General features: G+C 34.0%; 1 protein-coding gene across 1 annotated transcript; it reads left to right on the plus strand.

The window, feature by feature from the left end:
• The first annotated feature begins 1094 nt into the window (after window positions 1–1094).
• LOC141674657 (mediator of RNA polymerase II transcription subunit 23-like) lies at window positions 1095–16054 on the plus strand. The gene is made up of 21 exons (XM_074481366.1): window positions 1095–1235; window positions 1441–1484; window positions 2526–2622; window positions 2731–3714; window positions 4597–4837; window positions 5515–5729; window positions 5976–6183; window positions 6598–6875; window positions 7670–7753; window positions 8562–8656; window positions 8886–9048; window positions 9125–9370; window positions 9879–10049; window positions 10136–10240; window positions 10343–10468; window positions 11505–11653; window positions 12441–12681; window positions 12764–13496; window positions 13856–14037; window positions 15521–15624; window positions 15737–16054. The coding sequence occupies exons 1-21, from the start codon at window positions 1146–1148 to the stop codon at window positions 15936–15938; spliced, it is 4758 nt and encodes a 1585-aa protein (XP_074337467.1). The 5' UTR covers window positions 1095–1145; the 3' UTR covers window positions 15939–16054.
• The last annotated feature ends 533 nt before the right edge of the window (window positions 16055–16587 follow it).

Genomic DNA, 16587 nt, shown 5'->3' on the forward strand with positions numbered 1-16587 from the left:
TTATATATAAATAAATTATAAATATACAATTATTATTTAATATAAAATTATTTACATAAAATTTTAATAAATTGATATAAAATAAAATAAAAATATATAAATATTAATCAAAAACAGATAAGCTAGCATAGCAGATATAATAGTTACGTGGCGGTATGTAATGGAAGAGGTGAAATAGAGGTGGGCCAGATTTTTGCAAAAGTTATTGAGCTCTTTCAAGCCCATGGACCAGGTACAAATGGGCATCATTTGGTTATTTAAAAATAGTTTGTCACAGTCTCGGGCTTGATATTTAATTCATAACTTAACAAAAATTATTTCAATTTACTTTTACAAGTTTCATTGAAGTGCAAATTTAATTGAAATAAGTTGATTATAATTTTAATTAGTATCGAAATGTTATATAATTTTAGCATCACAAAATATGTTTAGCAAAAAGTATATTTTTTTGCTAGGCTAGCAAAAAGTATGTAGCATTTTATACTTCTTTTGGTCCTTAATCAATTTTTAAGACTTTGAAAAGTGAAAAGTAAAAAAATTAAAATTATCTTTTTTCCCTCCCCATACCCAACTTTATATTTGATATATAATATTTGCTCACTTGGTTATATACTATTAGACATATATATCTGTTTTACAAATAAGATAGTAAAATTTATTAAATCATTTAACTTTAAAGTAACAAAAAACTGTAACAATTTAAATAATAAGAAATACTTCTTTTTATCTTTTAATATTTAGGTACACGATTTAGTTTTAAAAGTAAGTACTTCCTTCGTCCCTCCCAATTATTATCGTTTCTAAAATAGTATCTGACACGTATTTTAAAATGAATAAAAAATATAATTTTATAATTTTTTTTTTAAAAAAATTCCGAATAAAAATTTAAATATCTTTTTCATTCACAAAAGGAAAATTTTAAAAAAATATATAGATCTATATTTTCTATATTTTCTATATTTTCTCGTACAATTGGGAGGATGGACCGTGGGAGTTTTCAATAAAATTAAAATTTCAGGGAATTAGACAAGTGTCAATTGCAGACCCTACCTAACCTATATATACAGAGCTTAACACACAGCGGTCGTAGTGTAAAGCCAATTTAAAGAAAGCAGCGAGACTGTGTAGTCTCCCCTCCAGAGAGAATGAGAACTCCAAATGATGCTGTTGACGCTGACATGGATCACCACCCGGCCCGAACCGCCATCCTCGATCTCTTCAACTTCTACTTAGGAGTATCTCTCTCTCTCTCTCCCTACCTCCCCCCTCCCCCTCTATCTCTCTACCTCTCTCCCTCTCTCTCTCTATCTATCTCTCTCCCTCTCTATCTCTCTCCCTCTCTCTCTCTCTCCCCCTCTCTCTCCCTCTCCCTCTCTCTCCCTCTCCCTCTCTCTCTTATACACTGAATTATTACAATTTTATTGTTGTGAAATTACGCAGATAAACGGGAGCGAGAACACTGATGACTGTACCAGAGAGCCACCGTAAGTTGTTATATGCATATCTTATGAAATTCGCGTTAATTTTGTTTTATTATTTTTTTCCTTAGGGTTTTGTGATTTTATTGCATTGTGATTAATGATTTGTTATTGAAACAATGACCAAAATAATCAAAATAAATTGGATAAATGACCTCTAATCATTTTTATGTGAATTTATGTTTAAAATAAATTAATTATTATTGTCAGATATATTTAATTATTATGTACAAGAGAATTTAATACAGTAGTAACTACTATTTATTAATTTAATTTTTAACGAATGCTCCCAGACAAGAAGAATCTATTAATTTTCATGGGGTACTTGCACTATACAAGGCAGATTTATAAAGTCCCAAGCGATTTTTTTTTGTGCCCGGTGGTAATAAACCGAAAGGAATGATAAGAAATAAAATATTATGTTGGTCCAACTAAGTGCTTATTTTTTAATTGGTCTTTTAGCATTAAAATTAAAAATTTGTAAGTGGTCTTTTAGAATAAAAATTAAAAATGTGCCCCTAAAATTTATTTTATGCCTATATTTTTTATTTTTTATCTTTTGTTCCTTCATGTATATAATAAAAATGTGCCCCTGAAAGTTCAATTTTTTAGGTGCCCCCATTGGTTAGCATAAAGAGCTTGGCCGGCTCTGGCACTATAAGTGTATCAATGTACTTTGTAGGGGGTCTTTAGTTCAGCACCAAATATGTTTTATTCATAGAAATGTGGGTATACTTACTGTCAAAGCAAAACCGATAGTTAGTTCTTCCTACACAAGTATCAAATTTTGGAATAAGAATGAAAAATATGTCTTAAGAAATTTTAATCTTATGATCACATTGCCTTTATTTTGCTGTATTTGCGTCCTTTTAGTTCTTCCTACACGAGTATCAAATTTTGGAATAAGAATGAAAAATCTCTTAAGAAATTTTTATCTTATGATCACATTGCCTTTATTTTGCTGTATTTGCGTCCTTACCACTACTGCACTTGTCCGTATTGATCATGATATGTATGCATTTCAATGCCAAAATGACTCATTTACAGGAACAAATCACAGAAACGTGTTACAGCTAGTAGGGTGCTTCCTCCTTGTAATGAACAATTTCTTGTAGATTTTGACCAGCTCATGAGCCAGTTTTCTGTAAGTGTCCTAGTCAATCCCTATACTGAGATTCGACCTCCTCCTTTTATTCACTTGCTCTTTGCATTATTAGAACGCTAATTGTTGACAAATTTTTAACAAGTTCAGGATCAGGAACAGTTGCGGGCAGTGACAGAATCTGTTCTTATTTCTCTGGTTATTCAGTACTGTAGTCATGCACCCCGTGCTGAATTTCTTCTATTTTCCATAAGTAGTTTGTGCAGCACAGGTTACATAAATTTAGATACATTTCTTTCTTCACTTCTTTCTTCAGTTGCCGCTGCTGAGTTGTTGGCTTGTCAAGGGAACCAAATGGTGTCTACTGTCCTTGGTTCAAATTTAACACAACCTGGCATATTACCATCATCTGACTTGATTCCCTATGCTTCTAACTTTCAGTCTTCAAATCCTGCATCTCCATTGCATTCATTTCATGGTATTGGATCTCCCGTTCAATTAGAAAATGAAATTTCTTCGTGTGACCCTTCAGCTCCTATAACATCATCTGATCAGACTCTCGCTAAGCAACAGTCTTGGACTAAAGTCAACATGTCAGCACGAGATAATGGCATAAGTATCCTGCGTCAATTATGTTGCAAGATAATCTTAGATGGCCTCAAATTCAACATAAAGCCTGTCACTCATGCTGAAATTTTCCACCATATGATGAATTGGTTGGTAAACTGGGACCAAAGACATCAGGGAAGTGATGAGTCGAATTGTATAAGATCATGGAGTCCTGACAAGTCCTTAACTGAATGTCTTCATAGTTGTTTAGATGTTATATGGCTATTAGTTGAAGATGATAAGTGTCGCGTGCCATTTTATGAACTACTGCGCAATTGCTTACTACTTACAGAAAACATACCTGATGACGTGGCATTGTTCGCAGTCATGTTGGAGATTCATAAGAGACGAGATATGATGGCTATGCACATGCAAATGCTAGACCAACACCTCCACTGCCCTAGCTTTGGAACTAACCGGTATATACCCCAGACCACGACAAGCATAACAGTTGATCAAGTGACAACCATGAGATATTCACCAATCACATATCCAAGTGTCCTTGGAGAGCCATTACATGGAGAGGTGATATTACTTTTTAGTGGTAGCTATAATCCCCCCCCCCCCTCTCTCTCACACACACACTCTTAGTAAGAAGCCAAAATAATATATTAGATAAGAAGCTGTGGAAAAAAAATAGAAATGTAAATTGATGGGTTTAAAGGCAAATCTTAAGCAATGTAATCTGTTACTCTGAAGTCTGAAATATGTAGTTTATAGAATCTGTAATATATTAAGTGGCATTAAAATAGGTTAGGTAGTTGTATATGCTTTAAGCGTGTATGATGAACTTCTTTATTCATGCACATATTAGGATTTGGAGCAGCTGATGATCTGTTACTTAATTTGACTATGAAGTTCTTGAATATTGTCACTCGACTCTATAGCTTAGTTTAGTCTACTTGACTCTGTAGCCACACATAATCACCAAGAGAGGCAAACAAATAGATGGGAAATGCATTATTTTTGAATGTGGAGCTAGTAATAATGACTTCATGATTCAGCAATGATACTTCAGTTTTCAGAACTTGTACTTCTATTTTCAGATAAGAAAATTTAGACCTTTTCATTTATGTTGCTGTTTACACGGGCTGACCTGATCTCTTCGCTTTATGGGCAGTTTAGTTTTCACTAAATATTTTTTATTGTATTTTTTCCATGAAGACTGTTTTTGTAATTTGTCCAACCTTGATTTCTTATTATTATATGTACTCAGTAAAAGCCAAAGAACCATTCTTTTAGCCCACTATGTTGGCCTTCTTTCTGGTGATACCAAGGTAGATTTACCAGGATGTAGGTGCATGCTGTTCTTTGTCAATGAAAATTCTATCCATACACTTATGTTTATGCTCAAGTACGATGTGAAATGTTAATCCACAAGATGAGCTAAAATTTTCTTTTGATTAGGATCTTGCTGCTTCTATTGAGAAAGAGAGTCTAGACTGGGAGAGAGCAATGCGTTGTCTTAGGCATGCTATGCGTAATAATGTCTCACCTGATTGGTTGAAACGCGTGCTTGTTCTCGCTCCTAGTAATCGGCCAAATTCTCAAGCTCCTATTAGTGGTGCTGTCTTTACTACTGAAATGACTTGCGAGGCAGCAATAGATAGAATTGTTGAACTTGTGAAGTTGACAAAATCAGTTCCAGGCAATATGCACTTTCTATTTTCATTCTTACTCCAGTCCAACATAATTTATTTGTTTATTTTATATATATATATATATTACTGTTTTTCAATATGTTCATGTGATGAATATATTAAGCTGTAAAATATTTAAATAGCTGCAGCTAGTATAAGTTCAAAATATACTGGTGTCGTATGGAGAATATAAATATTAAAGTTTTCATCACCTGAATTTTTCTTTTACTATTAATTTGTCTTTGCTACATGTGGTATGCATGATGGGGCCTTTATCCATCTATCTCAGATCTAGGTAGTTAATGATAACATGCATACAGAAATACAAAACTGCAGAATTCTCACCTGCTATTCATCAAGCATTCATGCTCCTCATTAGCTTATGATTAGTGGCAACATATACATATACCTATTTGCACATGTTTTTATATATGTGAACTTTGAAATCAGACACTTTTTAAGATTTCTATGAAACAGTGGACATGGATACTTTTACTTTTAAAACTAGAAACTGACTCCAGAAAGCTAGTATAAAAGAGAATGATCAGGGGTACCATGACATGCATTTCCATTTTACTCACAGAGAATAAAAAATTACCTAAGATTCATGGTTTAGGTTTCATCAGTGCAAGGAAACTTGTGTTTTTTTCTTCAATGCTAATTTGATATTTTAAATTTATTGCAGATGTAGATTCATGGCATGAGTGGCTTCTCTTTGCAGACTTATTCTATTTTCTCGTAAAATCCGGGTGCCTTAATTTATTTGATTTTGTGGACAAGTTTGTTGCACACCTTGCAGATCATCAGATTATTCTTAAAACAAATCATGTCACATGGTTGCTTACCCAAATTATTCGGGCTGAGCATATTCTGCATGCTTCGGATACAAGCCCTAGAAAGGTTGTTTGTTAATTTGAACGTCTGCTATCTTCTTAACTTTTTGAGGCTCTATAATCTTGTTTTCTTGTCTTCGATATCATTATCACTTTTTATTTATTTAATATATTATTTAACTGTACCATTGCCTTTCCAAATGTATTTGAAATACGGATCATTATTGTATCCACTAATTTTTTTAAAAGGAAAGGTTATCAATTGATTTGTTAGAATGTATGTGGTGACTTGAGATTTTATTCATTTTGGTAGGTAAAGACAACCCAAAAAATATTATCCATGCACACAGAAGAGACAAGCTCTGACTCTAGCAGTCCACAAAGTACCCTTCTTGAATATATAAGCAGTTGTCTAAGTCTTCGTATCTGGTCACTCGATAAAGCAATGAGAGGAATTTTAAATGATGGACATTTTTTGAAAGGAAAGAAAATAGATGAATGGTTAAAGCAAGTAAGCGAAGGTAGAATTTCTTAATGCTCTATAATATGTCTGGTCTCTGTCTTGTATATCTTGTCTAGTTGGCCTGAAGTTTATTTTGTCTCCGAGCCTGATCAGTAGTTTAAACATATTTTTAGGCTGTTAGTCCCATCTGTTGGAAGCACAAACACCCCCATCATCGGGTCCTTGTGCATGTATTAGCAGAGATATATGTTACTTAACCAATAAACAGATGCAATAAAGTTAAATTGATGACACCTGTTAAAAGTATGCTGTTCTACAGTTTGATGCTGAATCTTCTTGTTTCTATCTATACAACGTTGTCCCAAATCTAGTAGAAGTCTAATATCAGCCCGTGCATTTTCATCCCCTGATGTAGTTATTCAGTTATCATTTCCTTTGAAATTGACTAGCACATGACTTTGCATAATATCAGGGGAATCTAAGATGGATTACACGAATATGGATGATAGATCAACCGGCATGTTTTGGGCTGTGTCTTATATGACAGGGCAATATGCATGCGATACAGTGATCAGTTGGTTGACATCAGGTGGAACAGAATTGCTATCAGCGTCCAATCTACAGTCGAGTGATAGAATCATGGTGATGCGAGAAGTTAACCCTGTGCCGGTATCACTGTTATCAGGGCTTTCGATACATACTTGGCTGAAATTGGCTTCTCAGCTGGAAGAAACTATATTTAATGGACAGGTACCTGGTTTCTCTTCTTCTAGTTTTGACCTGCTGATGGATTTTAATAGCAAAGTCCTTGAGGCTCAATCCACTTATCCTCAGTTTTTATCAGTACATTTTAACTCTTTAGTCAGCAATACCATTTATTTATATCTATTTTCCAAGGTTAAAAGTTATTAAAGATTCACATTTTGCGCTAATATTTTGTTTAGTATTGCATTAGTATCTTTAAAGACTTATATGACCTTTTTTAACATTGACAGGTGATTAAGATATTATAATTTGTCTTGAGTTTGTCCGTTGCTAAGATTTGGTGATGAACTACGAAATCATTTACAAATACCTTGATAATTCACCTTCCTATTAATGTTTTATTTTTTCTTCCAAAATATATAAAATTCGACCTAGGTCTATCCAAGTTCTGTCCGTCAAATGAAAGATTTTCCGCCATCTGCGACTGCCCAACTTTATATTTTTGCAATAGTTTTTAAGGGATACCTAAATCGTATGGTATCAGGCTGTTGTGACTTGTGAATCTTAGAGTGATATTTCCTGTGTGTCTGTTTACCTGTTGGCATTGAATTCTGTTTATGCTTGGCATCTAATTCAGTACAGACTGCAGTTTGTCTTTCTATGTTTTGTTGGGGATTCAACCCAGGACGTTAAAGCCATGCACACTGTTTAGCAACTTAAAATTTTTTATTCTCTATGGTGCTTATACATTGTACAACATTTCTTGCCAATTCCAGTTTTTGCAATTTTATAACTGTAAATCTTATCTTAATAATTTATAATGTGTTCTATTTACACAGGCTGTTGCAAGTATAGCAATGGTTGAAACCTATGCGCGATTGCTCCTCATTGCACCTCATTCACTTTTCCGTACACATTTAAGTGTAAGCTCCTTATCCTTATCTTCAAATTATCTACGCTGACTAACTTTAGAATGTTTATAAGTCTGTTATGATTTTTCAATATACGAGGGAAAGGCTGCTTGAAACTGCTAAATGGATGTTTTAAGGTTTCCATTTTAATTCAAATTTTCTAGTTGTATTATTTGTAAATTGTTTTGCTTGAAGTACCTGCTCATCATGAAATGACCTTAAGTTTGTTGCTTTTGGTATTTTAAAAATAATATGAAGAATATACTTTCATCAATCAACCTAATATACATTATTCTACTGTACTGATTTTTAATTAGATTACTCATAGCCTCTACAGTTAATGCACTTGAAAATTGAAATAATTCATCGGTCACATACTTTTTACATGAAATTTTTAATGCTTGCTTTCTAGTTGAGTAAATTTTCCTTCTCCTATTATGTTCAAACTTATTTTCCTTTCTATGTTTTCTGTTTATAATCTTTTTAGATATTTGTTGAGGTTGGACTCTGTTATGTTATTTCATGAGGGAAAATACTGTTTGTAGACATTGCAGTTTTTGTACTATGTAGATCTTTCTTTCTTCCCCGATACATTTTATCTTTTCTCTGCTTCTAGTTACATTTACTCTTCTTTTTTTTAACTTGTCGTTTCCATTATTGCTCAAAGCTTAAAGTGGTTGCAGTATGGTTTACTTGAATTTTATGTTTGGAACCTTCTTCATGCCATAATTTTTTTAATTTTTTGTATTACTTATCCTTTTCACATCCATGATGTTATTGGTATTACCTATATCAGTTTGTAATCTTTTGAACTTCCCAGTATCTAACACAAAGGTTTCCATCCACATTAAACAAGACGGGTCCATCTCTTTTGCTGCTTGAACTATTAAATTACAGATTTCTTTCACTTTACAGGTAATTGTTAATATATATTGTTCACAAAGTTTTGTTTATATATAATTGAATTATCTGCAATCAAATGAGATAAGCTGGAAGTGTTCTTCTAAAGTTCCTATTTTTGTGTCCACATATTATGTTTCTGCTTCTGTAGATTGTCGAACAATTAAATGCATGAAATCTGTGGGAATGATTAAGTTTGTCACCAATATTAGCTAATCTGTTTGGTTCCTTCCACCTTTTCTAGGTATCTAGGAAAGAACAAAACCTTAATGTATGATGTTACAAAAATAATTGCTACCTTGAAACGGAAACGTGGAGAACATCGCACTTTTAGATTGGCTGAAAATTTGTGCATAAATCTTCTTCTGTCACTAAAAGAGGTTTTTGCTGCCAAGAAGGAAGGGAAGGTGTGGATCATTCCATTGAGGCTAAACTATTTTTCTTCCAGTTGCTTTGTATCTCATTGGCAAAAATATTTTTCAGGGTTCGACTGAATTCACTGAAACTTTGAATCGCATAACCATCATGTCACTTGCTATCTCCATCAAAACACGTGGAGTTGCTGATGCTGACCACCTTCCCTATCTTCTGCCAATGGTTGAACACATTTTAGCGACTAGCCAGCATACATGGTCTGAAAAGACTCTACGCCATTTCCCTTCTCTTTTGCGTAATACCTTGATTGGGCGCATGAATAAGCGGAGCTTAGCAATACAAGCCTGGCAGCAGGTTACTGTATAGAGACCCTCCACAGTTCCATTTTCCATCAGTATCCTGCGTATTTAATAAATCATTTTATATAAGTAAAAATATGAATTTCTATGTTACCTTTAACTTTTGTTTACAGTGTTTTTTTGCCCTTGTTTCATAGTCCTGCTTGCTCTAACACATTCTTGTTTTTCTATAATAAACTTGAAAATTTTGATCTACTCAATGTTTAATTCTATGCATGATAATTTTAGACTTAAATGAGCATCTATTACATTTTGTTGTCCGTTTTCCTTTTTTTTACATATTTCTGGTTTAAATAAAAAAAGAATCTTTACAAAAAACTTTTAAGTTATGCGCATATGAATCAAGTGCATTCTTACTTTCATTGAAGTTCCTTGTGAAACATAAGATAACTGATTACCGATACAAACCAGAATCCAAATTGGTCATTTCTCAATGTTTTTCTTAACTTGAGACGTGTGTCATTTGAGACAAAACTAAATTGTACGGCTTTTCTTTTTGACAGGCTGAAACGACTGTGATCAATCAATGCAGCCAACTTCTTTCACCTGCTGCTGATCCTTCTTATGCAAAGACTTATATTGGTCATAGTTTCCCTCAACACCGACAATATCTTTGTAGTGGAGCATGGATACTGATGCAAGACCACCCTGAGAATATCAACAGTGCAAATCTTGTAAATCTAATAACTTAATTGTCCTCTTTCACCTGCATCGTCTTCTTGCCTTTTTATATATTTTAAACTTGATAGATGGCTCACAGGCACTTGTCCTGAGAGAATTTTCCCCTGAAGAAGTTACAGCCAATATATACACAATGGTTGATGTGATGTTGCATCGCCTTCAAATGTGTCAGCAGCCCTTTCAGGTTTTGCCAAGCTAATTTAATTCCCTCATACTCAAAGTTCCTTGTGATCTCTTTCGGTACTTCAACACTTGATTTTTCAAACAGATTTTCATCTTTGTGTAGGAACTTACGATGAAAGCCTGTGCAAACCTGGCAGATTTTATCTTCACTCATGAGCTGCTGCCGCTAGATATATTGTTTCTGGCATTAATTGACCGTGATGATGATCCCCATGCTTTACGTATTGTGGTATGGTATATGAACTACCACTTTTAGTTTCTTCGTTGCGGGTTTAATTTTGTTTTTAAAATTGATCTGATTGGAAAATATTATATATAGAATCCACCTGAAGGGGATTTTGTTGATTTATTTCTATGTTAGCATTGTTTTATTTCAATAGCCTTGTTGATTGTAATTCTGAATTTAATTCTTCTTCAACAATACATAAAATGAACACCTTACATAAGATCTTATTATGTAGTACTTGTTATTGTGGTTTTTTCTTATTGTTTTCTATCATGTTTCAACAATCTAGAAATTAATAATTAAATTATATGGTAGTTGAAGTTGACTTTAGTTCTCGAGGAAATTTGGTCTGCTTGATGTAAGACACAGTGACTAGTGACTAGTCGCTAAGTCATCTACCGGGTCAAAATTCGGTAATCAAGGAAAGTATCGATAGTATTATTAGGAATCAAGTGAAACTAATAGTGTATGTAATGTAAACCACTCAAGTGCTTAAGAAATTTGATATGAAATGACAATCTTCCAGTTATTATATATATAGGCGCGTGCGCGCGCACACACACACACACTCACACTCGTATAGGGTTATTTCATAATTTCCGTAAAAGTATGTCATCTTGTTTTTATACATGTTTATCGTTTGGGAAATAGTTCATAATGGACCTTGGAGTGTGTCATTCTCTACACTCTGTAACACTCATCATTTACTTCAGTTAAAACTTAAAAACAAATTCCTAACTAAGTGCTTTTGAACAAATAGACCCCACGAATTAACCCACTTTCGAAATATTGATCTGTAATGTCATATAAATATATCCTAACATTAAATACCACTTAGAGCTAACCACTCAGAGGCTAATATACCTTCAAATTGGCAGACTGAGGGTTGAGTTGCCCTATACGTAGTTCTGGTTTTGTGTAAGCTAAATAGCATTCATTGTATGAAAAACGAAGTATTTTAGACTGCATGATGCATCATAGTCAATATACTAATTCATAATCTACTATAATGCGGTTTGGGTTATTGCCATCTGAGCAGGTCAGTCTACTCGAGAGTCAGGAGCTTCAAGATAAAATAAAGATTTACCTTACTAATGTTGGACAGCCTGAACATTGGTTTTTCTCTGGAACTTTTAAGCGTGTTGAACTGCAGAAGGCTCTTGGAAACCATTTGTCTTGTAAAGAAAGGTGAAATATTTGAAATTGACATACTATCAGTTCCAATATAGTGAGTTAAAGAGATTGTACTTAAAGTATAGTATTAGAATAAAATTACGTGTAGTAACTGCGAGATTGAAATTGGGAACGATCCTCTAATCTTTTAGATCTTGTTATGTTGTTTGTCTCTGGTACTTGTAAGCATGTTAAATTGCAGAAGGCTCTTGGAACCTTTTCTTTCGGAAAGAAGGGTGAAATCTTTGAAATTGACGTACTTTTAGATCAAATACAGTGAGTTAAAGAGTTTGCACTTAAACTATAGATTTAGAATGAAAATTACTTGTAGTAACTATGAAAATTAAAAGGTTAATGATCCACTATTTCTTTAGATTATGCTCCAAAGTGGTGATGCACTTTTTTTTAAAAACCAGTATATTTATTTGTAAAGAGAATCACATTTTTAATTATTTGAGGGAAGAATTTAACTTTTAATTGTGGAGGAATTCATCACTTTAGATTGTCTAAGAATTGGATTCTTAATATCTTTTCTGGTGCATCCTATGTTTGTAGCTAATAGGCTTCTGAAATATTTCCTGGAGTTTTGACTTATGCTTGAGTGCACCTTTGCATATATTGTGTGCTTGCATTTTTCAAATATGTGTGCATGTGTGTGTGCGCGCGTGTGTGTACATGGGTTTATCTTAGTTTGGTGCCTTTAATTTTAGTTTTAATTTGCCAAGGACAAAAACCTGAGTTTTAACTACTTGAATGAGGATAGGGTTTGGATTTTCACATTCTGTTCGTGTATGTAATGCAGGTTTCCTACATTCTTCGATGGTTTTGCTTCCCGATTGCTTCCTGTCATTCCCTTGATTATCTATAGACTTGTTGAGAATGAGGCCATAGATGCAGCTGATAGAGTTCTTAAATTGTATTCACCATTTGTTCATTGCTATCCTCTACACTTTACATTTGTTCGTGATATTCTTTCGTATTTCTATGGTCATCTCCCAGGAAAGCTCATCCTCAGAATTCTGAGTGTGCTAGATTCTAGTAAGGTTTGGCATGCATTCCTTTCCCTTTATTTTCTTTACTCTTCTAGTGTGCTCAGTATCATTTATGGTTTCTTCTTTCCTGCAGATCCCTTTTTCCGAGTCATTCCCTCAGCATGCCAATGCTTCGAATGCTGCGACTTCTCCCCCGTTGGAGTACTTTGCTACTCTTCTATTGGGTATCGTAAATAATGTTGTTCCTCCTCTTAATAATATAAAATATGGTCCAGGGGAAGATGTCCATGTTCCACATAAAATACCGACAACATCTCAGACTGGCCCAACATATGCATTTGAAGGTCAGAAAGCATTTTATCAAATTCCAGATCCTGGAACATATACCCAGCTCATTCTTGAAACAGCAGTAATAGAGATACTATCGCTTCCTGTATCTCCATCCCAGATTGTGTCATCACTTATTCAAATTGCTGTTCACACACAACCAACTCTTATTCAATCCAATCACTGCCTGCATGGAGCATCTACAGAAGTATGTTCTTTTTCACAATCTTCACCTACAGGAGGGAGTGGGGGTATATCAACATCTTCTGTTTCAGAAATAAGCCCCTGCAAACTTGCATCTCAGAGTGGTTATACAAGCCAGCAATTGTCTTGCTTGCTAATCCAAGCATGTGGTCTTTTATTGGCTCAGCTTCCCCAAGAGTTTCATGCACAGCTTTATATTGAGGCAGCACGTGTAATAAAAGATAGTTGGTCGCTTGCTGATGGCAAAAGGGCCCTGAGAGAACTAGATTCAGCTGTTGGTTATGCTTTGCTAGATCCAACCTGGGCTTCTCAAGACAATACCAGTACAGCTGTTGGTATGTACTAAACTGATGATACATCGATAATTTGCAGTATACCAGTTTCCAATTCTTTTTCAAAACAAATTATAAATTAATCTGGCTTTAATGTGTTGTTCATACAGACATCTTCCAGGCTGAACGTAATTGTTTTTTATATCTAGATACTTAAAACCTACTTTTTCAATCCATGAAATTGACATGTCCTACATCTCTTTTCACATTGCCTTCTATTGGCAAGTGAAAGAGATGTTTTAGCCCAGATTCGATAATTACTATGAAGCAATCATAAAATGTCTGAATTTATCATGATTTCTTTTAATATTATACAGTGTTTCTCTTTTCGAACTCTAATCTAAAATTTTCTTTATCGCCAGGCACTATTGTATCCTTGCTGCACTCTTTCTATAGTAACCTTCCACAGGAATGGCTTGAGGGAACAAATCTTCTCATAAAACATCTCAGGCCTGTAAAATCTGTTTGGGTGCTAAGAATAGTGTTCCGTATCATGGGCCCGCTGCTTCCTAGAGTGGCCAATTCCCGCAGTCTGTTCAAAAAGGTATTGAAAGGCATTCATTGTGTATTCTTTTAAGTTCAAAAAATTCCAAGTTCACTCGTTAGGTTGGAAACTCTAGTCCATGTCCAACTATACGACCCCAGTGGTATTTTACAGTTAAAAAGCCTAAATTATAGGATTTTTATAATATCGACTTGCATATAATATGTATAATTTTAGAAATAAGTTTAAGGGATTGCTGGCCCTTAGGTTGATCTCAGGAGATTTTAGTTGAGGTTAAAAGAAAAATAATATCAAGTAAGGGTATTTTTGTAAATTCAGGGGGGTGGTGTTATATTTATGATGTTTATATTTACAGATTTGCCATTATGATTTTGTATTTAAAAACAACCTAACGTCAAGTAATGTGCCTGAGGACAACCTCAGGCCCATTATTCTCTAAGTTTAATTTGTAATTCTTTATAAAATTTAACAACATTGGATTATTAGATCATTAGAGATATTTTTGGTTATGGTGGTAATATTCTATAGTGTTTATTTATTTCTTTTATTAATGATTTTTTTTTATTATTAGGATCTTAGTTGTTTGTTTAATTTATAGAGGGATGCAATCGTTATTATCTTAAGAATTGAGTATTGAAATTGAGATTATTCCCCTTAATGGGATATATATGCATATAAATATATATTATAAGAGGCATAGAACTTTTCTCATTATATATATATATATATATATATATATATTTGTAATTTTCTTCCATATCATTCCTTTTCTCAGTTATTGTCCTGCATCACGTTGCAATGTATTGCATGTGGTGAGGCCTCACATAAAGAAAACATGCTCATGTGTAAGCCATCCTTTTACATGAGTGAACGCAGCAACCCTTTGTTCCTCAACTTTCTACATGAATATCAACTTTGGCCCTTGGGAAAATCTCTTCAAGTTATCAGCCCCTCGATTCATTCCCTTAATATTCTCACATGCTATCATCGTTTATGTGTTTCTGCATCTCGTTTTGTCATTTGACATTTTGTATTTACACCTGTGATGTGAAATTGTCTATTGATCTTTAAGATCATACTACAGAGTAAATTTACACCTATTACAAACATTCTTGGTCAACTTGAAGACTTCATCACACCAAAACTATAGTTAGTTTTATGGGTATAAAACTAATTAGTATGTCAAAGCAATGGCTTATTATAGAATTTTCTGAGCTTTTTGAGTAATTAATTAATTAATTTTTGGGAGAAATTATGCAAGGAATCAGATCTTAGCAGATTTATCATTGACTATACATGTTTCTTGACTATATTCTGAAAATTGTTGAAGTAACAAGTTACAGAAAATGAGCATCTACCCTCTCCCCCTTTTCTAATCCCCGTAGCAGCCACACTCAAAAAGTAGGATGAAACAAATAAGGGGATTCACAGTTTACATGATCCTTCATCGACTGTACTCATATTGGTCTTGTCTTATTTGCTTACTGTTTCCTCTGATGTTATATTTTCATCTGCTCGCCAGACGCTCTTGATGCTTTTAAGTGTGTTGGTGGATGTGTTTGGGAAGAACTCACAGCCATCTACTCCGGTGAAAGCTGCAGATATAGTAGATATCATTGACTTCCTGTAAGATCCCAGTGTCCTGTCACACACCCTTAATAATTCATTTGTGTTTGATATTATATTTTTGTTCTAATGTAATCTCATTCTATGGTTATGACACACCTGTTTCCATCAGACATCATGTCGTCCACTATGAAGGGCAAGGAGGTCCTGTTGAATCGACCAGCAAACCTAGAGCAGAAATTTTGGTTTTGTTCGGTAAAGTGGTGGAAAGTTTGCGTCCAGATGTTCAGCATCTTCTTTCTCACTTAAAACCTGATGTGAATACTTCCATCTATGCCGCTACACATCCAAACCTAGTCCAGAACTCCATGTAAAATTCTCTTGTATCATCTTTGTAAATTTATTCTTTATTGCACCAGAACCTCAACTTTTATAAATTTAAGCAAGATAATTTTAATAATAAACTTTTAGAGTAGAATTTCATTACAAATTGGGCACTATCATGAACTACTGTGGCATCGCTAAAGTTTGCAGAGCAGCAGAGCTGTGTATTTTCATTGACCTTCCGTAATGAAACAGCCCTCGGATCTTTGAGTGTTCTGGGAGATTGAATTCGTTCCTTTGCTGTGTATGGTATCAATCATCTATGTTCCACCTTGAGGGAATTGAATTTGTAATTTGTAATAGCCGACAGTAGCATTACAAGGAGGACCTCCCTTTCGAGGGAATGAAATAAAATCTGAACTAAGAAAATCCAGATTTTTCAAAATTCTTGTTAAGTTATTGCTCTTGCCTCGGAACCTTTGAATTTCAAGATTCCCCGTAGCAACTCCAACAGTTTGGTCCAAATTTGGACCAAACCCCTCTCCAACTCCAATAATTTGGTCTAAATTTCGGTCCAAATCTCAAAATATTTATTTAATTATTTTAAGGTCTTATAATAATAAATATATTATTTTTGTATGATGTAAGATATTAATAATTTTGTTCTCATTGCATTTTCATTTATGTTGTGTTTCAAAT

The sequence above is a fragment of the Apium graveolens genome, chromosome 1, assembly GCF_009905375.1.
Source record: "Apium graveolens cultivar Ventura chromosome 1, ASM990537v1, whole genome shotgun sequence".
In the NCBI taxonomy this organism is placed as follows: Eukaryota; Viridiplantae; Streptophyta; class Magnoliopsida; order Apiales; family Apiaceae; genus Apium; species Apium graveolens.

Excerpts from the sequence above, each read along its gene's own strand:
- LOC141674657 (XM_074481366.1), top strand. The coding sequence starts at position 1,146 with ATGAGAACTCCAAATGATGCTGTTGACGCTGACATGGATCACCACCCG. Across the intron at positions 6,184-6,597 it reads GTTAAAGCAAGTAAGCGAAG|GGGAATCTAAGATGGATTAC; the intron begins GTAGAATTTCTT and ends GCATAATATCAG. Across the intron at positions 9,371-9,878 it reads CAATACAAGCCTGGCAGCAG|GCTGAAACGACTGTGATCAA; the intron begins GTTACTGTATAG and ends TCTTTTTGACAG.